At 31.2% G+C, this 15,972-nt stretch overlaps 1 protein-coding gene across 11 annotated transcripts in view; it reads right to left on the bottom strand.

The window, feature by feature from the left end:
* The window catches only part of BRINP3 (BMP/retinoic acid inducible neural specific 3), a 390,180-nt gene that overhangs the window by 179,981 nt on the left and 194,227 nt on the right, over nucleotides 1-15,972 (bottom strand). For all 11 annotated transcript variants that reach the window (XM_054524117.1, XM_054524105.1, XM_054524115.1 and 8 more), the window contains one exon: nucleotides 1,960-2,150. In XM_054524117.1, the coding sequence (XP_054380092.1) occupies nucleotides 1,960-2,150 (191 nt within the window). The remainder of the gene's footprint in view (nucleotides 1-1,959; nucleotides 2,151-15,972) is intronic.

Here is a 15,972-nt window from a genome sequence, read left to right as displayed (position 1 = left end):
TTATTCCCATTTGTATTACGAGTCTAAATACAATGCCTGTATACAACAGTATGCCTCATTAAAACATATATATATATATATTTGTGCCACATACTTCTCCTGTGGGGGAAGAGTTAGTTAGAGTAAAAAAACTGTTGTATAATTTCACTGACACACTTGGTGCTGAACAGCAACAACAAAAATCAACAGCTGTATAATAAAATCATTTACAACAATGATTTCTTCTATTAGAAAATACAGTTTGACCAAAATTTCTGTTTATATCCTTGAAATTGATTTCTGGAAAAGTTTAGTTTTCCTCAGCAACCACAAGCTAAGTTTCTCTAACAACATCTTACAAAATTTTTAAATTAACTGAAACATGTGCATTCATGCTGGCTACATTTTTATCTGTACAGCATAAATACTATTTATATACTTGTTACTCAATATAACATTAGTCCTAGAGTCAGAAGCCAACTAACTATATTGCATGATTTGTATCTACTGAAGTCTGTTTCCCAACATCATCTACTAGCAATATTAGGATTTTGTCATATTGTTTGTGTAACCCTTAAGCTAAAGGTATTCCCACATCACCTTTAATTTTCTCCAGTACATCCCGAACAAAAAGATACACTTGGAGCAATCTTCCGAGCATTCTAACCCATTTATGGGTTTAAGTTGAAGTAGTAACTTTTTTTTTTTTTTTTTTTTTTTTGAGACAGAGTCTTGCTCTGTCGCCCAGGCTGGAGTGCGGTGGCGCAGTCTCCGCTCACTGCAAGCTCTGCCTCCCAGGTTCATGCCATTCTCCTGCCTCAGCCTCCCAGTAGCTGGGACTACAGGCTCCCACCACCACACCCAGCTAATTTTTTGTATTTTTAGTAAAGACGGGGTTTCACCATGTTAGCCAGGATGGTCTCGATCTCCCGACCTCAAGTGATCCACCCGCCTCAGCCTCCCAAAGTGCTGGGATCACAGGCGGGAGCCACCGTGCCCAGTCTAAGTAACTTTTCAACTGACACAAAAATGAACACACATTAATTTTAATTTCATAAAGTAATACAACATTACATTTAATCATTCCTTTTTGTATTAACTATGAAAGGTTAGATTTGAAACACTCCAAAATGCTCTCTCTATATTATTTTGTTATGGTTAACTTAGGCTAGGATCATACTCTTCTGACTCTGTTAATTTTACAATGGCCATTTGACAAATGAAATTACGTTGACCTAATTTGCCAGAGAATATGTCTAAAACTTATTGTTTAGGAGACAACAATTTCTCCTCTCTGTTTCTCAATCTCTTTCTCTCATTCATTTTCTTTTTTTCTTTTGAAAATCAGAATTATTTTCCTCTTTTCTCACTTTTGATAAAGTCAACCTTAGTGTATTCAAAGTCAAATGACTTTAGTGAACACATAATATTAATCCACCAATTCTAGATTATGGTATATTTTGCCTCCTAGAAACCTATATAACCATGTACCTGTACATCTTAATATATCTTAAAAACATTGAGGGGTTATTTTCTATGAAGCAGGACTTCTTAAAAATATTTTGTGCCATGGACGACTTTAAGCCTGATAAAGCCTCTCTTCTCAGAATAGTATTTTTAAATGGGTAAAATAAGTTAAGGAGAATTATAAAAGAAATTGATGTTATTAAAAGAAATTTGTATTCATGTTTACTTTGTGAGGGAGTCTGTGTACCCCAAGATAAATTCATACAATTCAAATATACTTTAATTACATTTAACCATGAAAAATCTTGACCTACTTATCAAGTAAATATTATATTGAAATACATACAATTTCATCTTAAATATATTACATAATTGAAAGCAAGAAAATTGTCAATATATTTTTCTAAAATAATTGTTTAAATTCATGGAATAAGCAAATACATAAAAATGCCTTTTGGACATAGAAGAAACAAACAATGGAACGTGATAATTTTAGCGTAAACTCATTCTTACCTTTATGGCAGTGGATGCAATTTGAATGTGGTGAAGTCTCCGAAGGGTGCTGTCCCTGTCAATGAAATAAGAAGCGGCTAGCTGATGTAGCGTCTCCAGAGTGACCGAAGAGCTATTGGTGCTGGAATCACTTCCTTCAGCTCGTTTGCTCAACTTCCGCTTGTCCACAAAAATTGTGAGTGACTCCTCTCCTGCATTAATAATATTTCAAATTATTCAATTTTCCACTTAAAATCTTTTTTTTTAACTTATCTGCAGGTGGAAAGGTCTAGCTTATGGATATAATAAAACAAAGGAGTGACATATGCCAAAAGGGCAAGGGGTTTTATTTTTGGTCACAGATATTTCTCAAGTACCTCAAAAAGTGCCTGGGATATTGGTCACCTTAAATACGTAGTTACTGAATGTCAAATATTTAGCTTTTGCAGAACAGTTTCTCCAGATTTTATTGACTTTCTAACATAGTTTAGCATAACACTCACATGGTTCAAAATAAAATTAATTTATGGAAAACAAACAACTGAGGGGCATAAAATGAAACTGTATTTTACTCAGGGCCGGGTGCGGTGGCTCATGCCTGTAATCCCAGCACTATGGAAGGCCGAGGCGGGCGGATCATGAGGGCAGGAGATGGAGACTATCCTGGCTAACACGGTGAAACCCCGTCTCTACTAAATATATATATATATATATAAATTAGCCGGGCGTGGTGGCGGGTGCCTGTACTTCCAGCTAGTCCGGAGGCTGAGGCAGGAGAATGGCGTGAACCCGGGAGGCGGAGCTTGCAGTGAGCCCAGGTTGAGTCACTGCACTCTAGCCTGGGCCACAGAGCGAGACTCCGTCTCAAAAAAAAAAAAAAAAAAGAAAAAAGAAAAAGAAAGAAATTGTATTTACTCAGAAATTTTTGCCATAGAATAGAATATCCACATGGAAACATGACAAAGCACTAGTTTTCATTTGCACCTTTAAAATTCAGATAGAGCATGTGTATGCATATACAGGTATGTATATGTATGTAATAAAGTCAGAATTTCCCTGCATAGGATATATTAAAACATTGTGTGTTAATACACTGTGTGAAAAACACTGAAATCTATGTAGGACTTAGGTAGTAGCAATTGGTTCTCAAAAGTAAAACGTAAAGTGTATTACAATTAAGCTGAACTTTTCAATGTTCAAAAGACAAAAATCCATGTCATTGAAGTTAGACATTAAGAACTTGTGAGCCTCTGACAAACATATTATTGGATACTCATCTAGCACATAATTGTCAAACTTGCTGTTTTCATTCTTTCAGGAACCCTTTTGTTTGGGTAGTATTGTGCCCATTTATAAACTAATAAGTCACTTTTATGAAAAGGCAAATACGTTTGTCTAATAGACTAGTTTGCATTTCCTCTCTTTCTTACAATAATATCAATTTTAAAATGACATAGCCCAGGTGACAATCCAATCTTAAGTAAGAGCTCTTACATGTCTACCAGAGATCAGTTCAGCTTCTCTCAGAAATAGGTTTCAACAAATATTATTTCTAAAACTCACATTTCTTGTTGGTATTTGGACCCCAACATGTATATTAGAAATCAGTTAGAGAAAGGAGAATAGTTAAAGAAAAAATATATATCTCAAGAATAAATAGGTGGGTCAAATCATCAACAATATTAGGTAATGTACATGAAAAACATCTTTGGAGTAGAGGCAGCTAAAAGAGAAAAAGAATACATACATAAATACTATAAAATAAACAAACAAAAAATCCCCTACAATCATTTTCTCCAAGAAAAAGATCAACAGGTGAGGAAATTTCAGGAAGTGCATCTCAGAATGACCAATGAATCAGAAAAACTCATCCACGTGATAAGTCGTGAGAGTGCCAAAACATACAAATACCCTGTAGATAGATATAGAAAGAACACCAGTGGTATGGTGGTCTAGGTAAGTATTCACAGTGCAGTTTTGTGAATTATGCAAGAGACATGTCTAAATAAGGAAAATTAAAAATAAAATGACAAGAGACATCTTGGTAAATGTAAATTAAAAATAAAGCTAATAATCTTGATATTAGATAATTTAGGTGAAAAATTGTTAAATGAGAAAAAATAGCAATGTAGTGCTAGTAACAGAAACTTGCAACGTTGCTTTAACAGCAACACTTTTCATAAAGCACAAGATACAGGAGCAATAGACATACACTGATAATATTATGAGACTTCAACACATATTTCTTTCTAGGTACAAAGGGGATAAAAGTAATGACAGAAATATATACAACCTCAAAATAAGGTAGACCTTATCAATAAATTGTAAACCTTATGTTAAGAATAGTGCAAATAAAACTTACTTTCAATCATACACAGAACATTTACAAAAGGTGACCATGTATTTTGTTACAAAGAAACCTTTAGTAAATTCCATAAATTTGTAAGAATATAGTATGACTCACTGATGGCAATAAAAAACCTAAAAGTTAACGGAAAATTTAAAAAGATATTACATGTGAAAATTCTCTATTGTATAATATTTGAATGATAGGATAACTTAAGGCAAAATTACAAATTTTAAAGGAAAATATTATATATCAGAATTTAAGGAACACAGCTAAAGCACTGCTGAGAGAAATATCTATAACACACATGAGTTAACTACATGATTCTAAAATCAAAGAAAAATGATAAAAAAGCTTATATCCAATAAAAATAAATACAAAGGTAAAAGTGGGTGTTAGTTGTTTTTAAAAAGAGTGGAAATGATAAACACAACCAAAAGTAGCTTCTTTCAGGAGAAAAAACACCGATTAGTCAACCTACTTTTTTCTTCATGGAGAAAGAAAATTACATAACGAATTGACAGAATAAATATATAATAAAACAGAGAATAGAGCATTTGCTTAAAAACATGGAAGAACTATTTTCTAAAACATATTGCAAATAAGATTAGGTGTCACAGAATACCTTCCCCGCCACCCCCAAAAAAATTAACATACCCAAATAGTTCACAGTGGATTTTTGCCTGAAGTTTAAATATAAAAAAATTGATAATACTGAAAATGTAAAACTTCTAAATCTATTTTTATAAACTGAGTGTAAAATTAGAACAGATATCTAAAAATCGTCATATACAATATATTTTACAATTAATAAATATTGAAGCAAAATTATGACTGAAACAATAATGAACAATATCCAACAGTAAATATTAAAAATGCGTATCTCATGAGCAATAGAATAATTCCAATACTGCAAAACTGGCTCAATAGTTGGAAATCATTAATATAATTCAGCATATTAACATATCCGGAAACAAAAATGCTGCAATCCTCTATTGCTTAAAATACATTTATGAATAATTATAACTATTTATGATTAACTAAGAATTAATAAATTAGGAATCAATGAATAATGTTTTTTTCCATAGAGATGGAGTCTCACTATGTTGTCCAGGCAGATCTCAAACTTCTGGCCTCAAGTGATCCTCCCATCTCAGCCTCCCAAAGTGCCGGGATTGCTGCCATGTGCCACTCCACCTTGTAAATACTTCTTTAAAGAAGTGAAATATAGGATCCTAAGCATAAAAGCCAGCAACTTTCTTAATGGGGAAACACAGGAGGCATCTCTATTAAAATTAGAACCAGACAAACATACCCGCAGTTGCTTCTATTATTCAACATGCTAATAAATATATTAAAATGTAAATATAGAAGAGAATGCAAATTAGAATCACAGTGTCAGAAAAAACACTTAAATTATGTTTATTTCGCAGATAATATGATTATGCAGGTGAAAATCCAAAATTTAATAGACAAACTACTGCACATATACAGTAACAAAACTTAGTAAGGTACAAGCAAATAATAAAAAATTACTAACTCAATAGACTGAAACACACGAATATTAACTAAGTATAAATAATAATGGATTAGATCACACCATTTAAACAGCACAAAAAAGGTGAAATGTACATGAAAAGATTTGTAAATCACTTCTGAAAGTTGCCATAATAGACCTTATTAAATGACATGATCGATTTTTTCTTGAGCATAAATATTCAACATCAAAATATATCAGTTTATCTTAATATAAAACAATGTAATCTGATTAAAAAAACTAAACAGATCATTTTTTTGTTTCCTGGAAGTAGGAAAATTAATCATGTCAATAATGAATTGTAAGTGAAAAAAGTAAGAAAGACTTTTAAAAAGAATAGGCAAGAATGAGAACATCTTACCATATCTGAATGCAAATTGTAAAATCTGTATAATTAAACAGTGCAGGCTGACACATGAATAGGCAGACAAAGTAGAACAGGAAAAATATCCATAAAATAACAAGTACATGTGGAAATTTCGCATATAATAAGAATGGGATAGTAATTCCTTGGGAAAAGATAGACTTTTTACTAAGTGACACCTAAATAGCAATTTGGAAAACAAGGGAGATGATTCTATCAAAGGATAAACTCCAAACAGATTAGAGACATGATTATTTAATGAAATGAAAGCATTTGAGGACTAGAGGAAAATTCATGAAATACAAAGGAAGGAAATAATTCATAACTAAAAATCCAACAGTAAGGACATAAAACATTCATGAATTAGAACAAGTAAAACCAGATTTTTTCTTAGCACAAAATCACAATAAAACAAATTGCATTGATAAGAAATATTTGCAACTTATATAATGGACAAATGGTTAATTCCTCTAACATTCCAAGAACTCCTAGAAATCAAGGAAAAGGAAAACAAGAATCAGATAGAAAAACAGGAATAAACAGGAAAAGAGTGTTCAGACAAAACGAGATAAAACTAGCCCACATAGATTTGAAAATATATTCAATCTAAGTCATAGCATGAGAAATACAAATTAAAAGTGTATTGGTATATTACTTTGCAATGACAGAATTTGCTAAAATCCATACTTTGACAACTTGGGCAAATCTATTGGAAAAGTAGAAATAAACAGGCCTTCTGATGTATTGTTGGTGGGATCGCAAAATGATACAACTTACATAGAGGAAACATTGGCAATAGTTATCAATAATACACTCCACAGTCCTACTTTTTAGAATGTTTTTCAAAGGACGACTGACTAAAATATGCAAAACATGTCTCACTGCGGCTTTATTATTGACATTTGGCAACAACATAAATGCCCATCAGTAGGAATAAACTAGGTTACAACCATACGGTAGAACACTGTGCAGCCAGAAGAAGGCAGCAAAGGTTATTTCTATGGAGATCTCATAAAGTGGATAAAAATTGTTTCCTAAGAGCTTTTTATAAGAAAAGGATAGATACAAGTATAAACATATATGTATTTATTTCTTTTTATTTGGAAAAAAGCATCAAACACTGGAAGGATTAAGCAAAAGTATTTATGAATATTTACCTACAGGAACAGGAAAATCAACATAGATAGAAATATGATATTTAAAGAAACACTTTTGGAATAAAGATTTCTCTGAACATATTTTATCATGTTGTTTAAGCACTAGAAACATTTTTAAAATGATTTATTTATTTATAAAAATAAAATTATATCAAATTTTAAAAGCCATCCCTAAAAAATAAAAACAGAATCCAGTGATACTAATTGTATATCATGTTTGTAAAAATAAGTGACTTAAGAACACAGTATTTTGAATGTAAATCAATTTTTGGAATATATTCTGAAGACGAACAAAGGTACAAAGAATCAATAAACTTTATACCTAGTGCATGAGCAGCATATTCATAGTAGTACGGTTTTATGCAGTATGTTGTTGCATATGAGTATATGGGTATTCATTGTACAAATATCTCTACTTTGGGTATCTTTGAAAAGTCATTGAAGACAAAATCATAATGGGACTAGTATTCATAACTCTTGTTCTACATCTGGCCCAGGTTTAAAATATACTGTTTGATAATAAAAATATCCTGAAGTAATTGGTAAGTTCATAACCAATACTATGGCTAAAATAAAACTCTAAAGGATTCGGCTATTCCCAGATGATTAAACTTGGAAAATGCATTAAAATGTTGAAGAAGCATCCAAGTTCAACCTTGATGCATTCAATGTTTTACACAGATTCTTGTATTTGGAAGGAGACTTATATGTTTTTAAAAACATAATAATTATATCAAATATTTTCTTCAGTTGAGTAATATATTAAATTCAAAACATTGATCCAATTAACCAATTGGACATTAGTTTTGCCTCCCGGAGATGCAAGAAGGCCATTTTAAATATGTGAAGAGAGTCATTTTCAGTAAGTCTCCCTTTGTATAGTAGTGAATTTTCCTATTACTGAAGGTGTTGCAACATTAATTGAAAATCTATATGTTGTTGAACAGTAAAGATAATTAGACCAGTAGAAGGCATTCTTTCACTGGTTTATGAGGTCCTGGAAGACAGAAACGTAGAATTAGTTTTAGTTTAGACGTTAAGTGTACCAAGTTTTACTGTCAAACAGATTTGGGTTCTAATGCTGGTTTCAATCTAGTAACTGAATGATCTTGAATAACACATCTTAGGAATCAGTTTCCTCTTAGGGAACATTAGCATAGTAATTATTTTCTCAAAGAGCAGCTGTAAGCTGAAATAGATAGCTGTAAAGGGTTTGTAATATCACTGGAATCTAGTAAGATTTTGAAAGTTGTTAATATATTATTATTCTCTTTTATTCACCACTATTATTCAGAGCTGCATAAATCAACTCATTACATACCTAGAAGTTTCTAGTAAATTTAGCTAGTTTATCTTATTTGTGATGAGAAGTTGGCCTTTCTACTTTTACAAATTCTTTAACCCTGTCCTATAGTCTGCAACCATATAGAGAGAGTAAAGCTCTCCCACCACAGTTCTTTAAATATCATATTGCTATCTATGTTGATTTTCAGATAAATGCTTTTCAGATAAATACCGTATTTCTACATATGTCTTTGCTTTTCAGGTAAGTATGGTGCATCATTAATTTCTTCTTAATAGGATTCCAACTGAGCCATACTTCACCACCCAAAATAGCTGGAGCACATGTTCATCTTTAAACAGTGAATTAAAACCAATTTGATTTAGGAATACTTTGCACATGTTAGGTTGTCCCATGACACAACTGGAAAGTCACACATAACAAGAAGTAGGGATCACCATTTTAGCATAGTCCTTATTGTAACGACATGGATGATAATACAAACCTAATACACGTTGAGGCAATTAAAGATGAACATAGAAAAATGATGGTCTAACATCATCATCACAAATAAGAGGGGTTTAATTTCCTATCTACAGGAGATTTAAAAAAATTATTTTTCAGTGTCCACATTTGCTTGTAAGTTACAGATTAATATGACTTCTTCTGTCGTGAAGAATATGTATTTCAGACAAGAAAAATCAGATGATAATATATTGGTGTATACCATAATACACTTTTATTACTAATTCTATATTGCTTGTGTTTTAATTGGCTTGGTTTCAATTAAATAATTCTAAAGGCAATATGACATAATGAGGGCAAATGAAACATGAGGTTTACAGTCAGGTATGTAAGGGCAAATCCTAGTAATAGCACATCATCTCTCTACTTGTTGACTGTGGGGCTTTGGTAAAGTTGCATATGTACTTAGCATTCCCATCTCTAAAACAAAGAAAATATTCTTCTTTCAATTATCTGGGAAGATTAAATAATATAATCCCTCTACAGTACCTGGTGGAGCATATATTATGAGTGCAATAAATGTTATCTTTCTCTCTTTTCCTTTTTATTAAGACCTAACAGTTGATGAGGAAGTTTTAAATTTTCATAAGCTAGGATTTCATAGTTTTTTAATTGTACCACAGGAATCAGGACTTAGTCATAATTGTTTCTAATGGTTTTTATAATCAAAATATATAGGATTACTAATAATAGTAGTGGGTTATCATTTCTAATGGCCTGATAAAGATAATCCATTAATAAATTGCTCATGGTTCTTCTCTACAGTATAATTTTAATCCATGTATACAAAAGCTTTCCTTGTAGATATGCATGTGAGGCAACTTAAATCTGCAGTTTAAATCACCATAATAGTTCTTTTAATGAATATCCTGTTTAAAATCCTTACTTACAACAGAGCACACGACTATCTGATGTAAACTTGTTACCTTGTGCTAAGCTTCAACTTTTATGAATCATGGATTGTTGAATATTTAAGAAATTTTGAGAAGGGCACTCAATTTACATGGAGAATAGGCCTATTTCTTTCCTGTAAGAGATCTGTTTTTTTTTTCAATTGTGTATAACTATCACACTTTTGTAATTATCTTCTTCACAGTTGTTTGAGATTTTTATGACCTGAGAAAATGTATTCTCAATTTTTACTGTAACTTTTCCACAAGTATTAAATTATAACAATTCATCAGAACCTATGTAAATGACACACAATGTTCAGATTTGAAAACTGAAATAGTGTTATTCAATCAATAAATAATTGTCATTTTTATTCATTTTTTTAAACCAGCTGTAGCTCATAAGCATGACATGGGTTCCAAAGGACATCCATACATTTTGTAAAAACTAAATGTGATTTTGAAAATGATTCAACATTCTGAGTCTGTTAGGCAGCAAAAGGATTAATGACTGTGGATATCAAAAGATGTGATTATTCCACATAGAAATCATGCAGCTGTGTCTTGTGCAACTAAAATTTTGTGGTGGTTTATGGTCATTAAAAGCACATAATGAAAGATGCTTTCATAGAAAATGGGAAACAGGGGACAATAAAACAAACAAACAAAAATCACCATTTTAATGTTATACCATGGTTGACTCATAGAATTTGACATTTTTTATAAGATGTGGCCCTTAAAATTATGTATTTTTCCACTCTGATCTTCAAATCATCTATGTTGAGTCAAAGAGAAATAGAAATTAAAGAATCTTCATACTGTTTACTTCTCACTTGGATTTTCTCAATTTGCATTCTCATATATATATAGTTATTGAGGATAGAAACAGACTAAAATAATAGATAAAATAATGATACGAAGAATCCTACAGGTAAGTCAATAATGATAATGTGGTAGACTATTTTGTTCTTTGCAACTATTTACACCATCATAAATGCAAACATGCATACATAGATTCATGATCCGTTGTATAGAACAACTATGAGCAGTTCATGATACATTATCTTTATTCTGATATTAGAAGGAAGGAGAATGCTGTGATCAGTGGAATACAAGTGAGCCAGGTGTTGATATAATGCAAGTTTGGACAGACATCACAAAATTACACCTGTTCTCTTGCTTTTTACCCCTGCCAGGAGGATGGCATGTTGCAAAAGAGTCCTTCTTCATTCCCAAGACACATAGATCAGAATCACAGGGTACCCACAGAAACCAACATATAATATTGGTCAGAAGCAACAATTATTGTTATGATCAACTAAAATTTGGGTCTTTTTTTTACTACTGTGAGGCTGACTCTTATGAGTTGGATGTATTTTATTTTATTTCGTGATTGCTACTGCCCTTGAGTTAGTCCATTGTCCTATAATGTTTACATTCCGCCCAGAAAAAAATTATGTGCATTTATGGCAGATGTCTTCCTGGTCATTCAACTTCCTTACATTTGAATATCTTATTCTGAATGACTGTTTTGCCTTGCAGTGATTTGTAGTTATTAAAAAATGCTATTTGAGTGAAAATCCTTCTCACAGAAATATACACTGAAAACACTGTTTAAATGTAATTGTTTGTAGGTTTTACTTTTGATGTAGCCTTTTGCCTCAAAAAGATTGTCCATTTTTTGGCAACGATAAGCCATATTATTACTTGTGCTAAAGCCTTACAATATTTTTGTTATTGTTGCCCTTTTGAAATTATATTGAGTTTGCAGTTACATGTTGCTCTCAGGGCTGATAATCATCCTTCTCAAGCTCCACATGTTAAAGGTACACAGCCTGGTGAGATCTATCTACTAACCTAGTAGTATGGTATTGTGGGGAAAAAAGTGTTTTAGAAACAAATATACATCAGAAGAAAAAAAAACAATCTTAGAGAAATAGGCTATTGGCAAGAAGCAGAACCAAATATATTAGGATAGTTAAGAAATAGACATGTTGGCTTAACACCAATTGGCATCAGCAAGATATTATGGGGAGGAAAGAGCTAACCTTATATTACTTTGACAAAGAAACATAATATGTTTTGCAAAGTATCCCAAAGGAGAGCAACTGACCTTATGATTATTAAGAGTTACCCTCAAGAATAGACTATAAATTTTCTAAGCAAATTTGAAGGTACCGTGATACTTTCGATAGTAGTACAATAACATGAAAATAAAGGAACTGGAAATAAATAGCTCTGAGGTTAGGTGGCAATGAATCTACCCTGAGTGAAATACAATTAAGTTACTGCTAATTTTGGAGCTATTTACAATGATATAACAAGTATTTTTTAAAACATTTTTGGTATGTATAGTTACAAACTCTTGCTATGATTTTTTTAAGATTATTTCTCAGAACAGTTGATTATACCTTAAATTTGTATAGATACTTTTTTAACCATATGTTTTTTATTTTATTTTATTTTAATTATTATCATTATACTTGAAGTTTTAGGGTACATGTGCACAATGTGCAGATTAGTTACATATGTATACATGTGCCATGCTGGTGTGCTGCACCCATCAACTCATCATTTAGCATTAGGTATATCTCCTAATGCTATCCCTCCCCCCTCCCCCCACCCCACATACGTTGTCTGAACTTAATGTGCATATAAATCACCTGGAGATCCTGTTAAAATGTAGATACTGATTGATTAATCTGTGGTGGAATTTGAGATTCGGCATTTCTAACAAGCACCAAACTGATGCTGATGCTTTTGGTTCATGGACCACACTCAAGTAATGAGGTTCTAAACCATAATAACATTTATTACCAAGTTAAATGTCTGTCTTTATCATTGACCTGAGTGTTCATTTAAGGAAGAACTTGGGTGTTTTGCACTGTCATAAGTAACTCAGTATATATTTCTCAAAAAAGTAGACAGGTAATTTATCTACCTTATCAATGTGCTATATAAAAGAACCAGAAAAAATATAATAAAATGTCCAATGTTCTAGAACTTAACATTTATCTTTTACCTTGGTTGCCACGAACACCTTTACTAAGATCAACTGACACAGAAATTTTAATTACATTTTGCTCTTGTTTATTCTTAGTATTATTTACATAAGTGATTTTTTAATTGCTTCAGTAGATAACTGCCTTGTAAGCAAAAAAAAGATTAACAATATTGCTTTAACTTCAGGTATTTTATTTTATTTACCAGTGAAACATGATATATATAGAGAGAGACAGAAAGAAATGAGAGAGAGAAACTGATATAATCTTAAGAAATATCAGTAATCTTAAGATTAATTTTAATAAATATCAGTATAGCAGTCCTTTTCTCCCTTCAATGACATTTATTTTGATTATTTCCTAGGACAGGAATCTTCAAAAATATTTATTTTTCTTTCTTTTAAAACAATATATATTCTGAGAAAGTAATTCTATGCATCTCAAGTAATTATTCATATTTCTTTAAGAAATAAATTATTTATGTGTGTGCATTTGGTGGATTAACTTTATTACGTATAAACTAAAATGAAATAAATTTGTTCTTCCTAACAGACCAAGTGAAAATGAGAACAACAGCAGTTAATCAACTTTGAAAGAAGGTGGCATATGTCAAAGAATTAAAAACTGTCTGTGAATACTTTATACAGAACATAATTCATATAGTGAAAAGTGAGAATTGACTATTTCTGAAATTAAATGAGCATAGTTCTTATTCTTATGGGAATGCAAATAACCCAAAAAACTTATAATTGATATTTTATCCATATTGTATCTTACTAACTTCTGACTTACACTTTCTTTAAAAGACACACACACACACACACACAATATTTTGTAAAACTTTTTAGATAAGTGAACTACATTGGAGGCATAGTTTTACATACACACACACACACACACACACACACACACATATATATACTACATAAGAATTGAGGTAGTATACATTGTTTTAAATCACTATTGTATGAAGTTAATACTATTTTTGCACATCGATCATGAATTTTTTATTCCAACAATGAAGAGAATATTTTTTTGTATTGAAACAAAATCAAATATCTAAAAAATGCTTAAGTTTAGCTATAGAGTAATCAAAAGGTACATTATCTTAAGAAACACTTTCAGAAAAAAAATAAAAGGGACTTGCAAATGAAAAAAGTATATTGTAACTATTTCTGCTAATAATTTAATTATAACTTTTTAAATTGTACATTCAATAACAGTGGTCAAACTGAACTTGCTTTTATGATGCCTAGAATAAAAACTATTCTTCAAAGTTTTTCTAAATTAACAAATCTTATTATATTGTCTATTTGATCCTGAAATAAATTTTGGTTATATATATATATATATATATATATTCAGAAAAGAAAACTTTTTCCCTGCATTCCTCTACATGAGGAATTGTTTTTTGTAAACAATCCTCACTGTTACCGTGTGTTTGATGGCCCACAGAGCTGCAGTGAGTTAACAGAAAGGCGTAGTGTATGTAGGAAAGAGGCTGCCCATGAAAACTCTACCTCTTACTCTTCCTCCTTTTGTGGATGTGCTTGTCAGGAGATCACACACTTTGTTCTGCTCCTCACTGCCTTAGAGCTGAGAGAGGCAAGAGTACTAGCGGAGGAACCCGCAGGTTTCCTGGCTGCTATGACTGGGTGGATGAGTCTATATAATTCAGGAGATGCAGGTAAGGGCACATTTAAAATTTCTATAAATATTTTGTTAGAACATTTAATAAATTTTTAATGAATATTTTGGTCTCTATGTTCCTTAGTCTTTTGTCTTTTAAAATTGATCCAGAACACAGTTTTGTTGCATTATAGTAGACTCTCTTTCTCCCCCTAATTAAAGCCCACCAATTTTAAAGTCATTATTTTTTGTCATATTCACTTATATTTTGTATTTTATATTCAGTACACAGATACACTTTAATTTTAGTATTTGTCACATATTGAATTATAATAAATGTATTACAAAAACGGTCATTAAATATATTCCATGGCTAGAAATCAATATATCTCAGAAGTGCAATCTTTTTCAAGATTGATTCTTTCAATTGAGTAGCTTATTTTAGATATTCAAACAGTGATGGAGTTTAGATATCATTATCCAAAATAGAAGCAAGCTGAATTACTATACTGATAAACAGCCTGGTAGCTATAAAATGAAATAAATGGGGAAAATAATATATATTGAAGAATGTTTTTTAGAATTTATTTTTCTCTATAGATAGAATGATAATTCAATCACTGGCTTTATCTGTCATAAAATATCCCATTAAAGGCTTCAAGTATGGTACCCAAAGTTTTATGTCTACATCAATAATATGATATACTAAATAACTCTTGGGGGAAAAAGCCATTTTTCATTTATTTCTTTTTATGACTGTAAAACTGATAGTGAGTATTTTATAGTCAACTTGTTTTAAAAAACATTGAAATTTTGTTGAAGATTTAGGTACTTAGGAAGCATCTAGTTATAATGCAACTGGCTTTTTGTTTAAAAGGTTTGCTTATATACATTACACCCTAGTGTTGTAAGTTTTTCCTTGGTCTTTATTAATTAAGAGAAACAAGTGGGAGGATTAGTTCAATTTAAATGCCACAAACCTCCATTTTATTTTAAATGGGGAAATACAATTTTATGTTCAATCAGATAAAACAAGTGAAGGTTAAATGATAAACTCACAGCCACTAAAAAGATTTTAGTGTAAGTACAATAGCAATAATTTTAAAATTGCCAAAATCATTCCTAGTATACCTTTTAATAGCAGATATTTTATATCCTTAAGCTATTTAAATAATTTCATGCATCTTAACTGAATTATTAACTTTAATGAACAAAAATTCCCACAGGAAAATAAAGTAACATTTTGAGAACAAAAATAATTCCAGCACAAAAAACTATGAAAACTCAATCCAAGGACTATT

The sequence above is a fragment of the Pongo abelii genome, chromosome 1 (genome assembly GCF_028885655.2).
Source record: "Pongo abelii isolate AG06213 chromosome 1, NHGRI_mPonAbe1-v2.0_pri, whole genome shotgun sequence".
In the NCBI taxonomy this organism is placed as follows: Eukaryota; Metazoa; Chordata; class Mammalia; order Primates; family Hominidae; genus Pongo; species Pongo abelii.
Note: the sequence above shows the minus strand (reverse complement) of the source record. Positions and strands in the feature narration are given on the sequence as shown.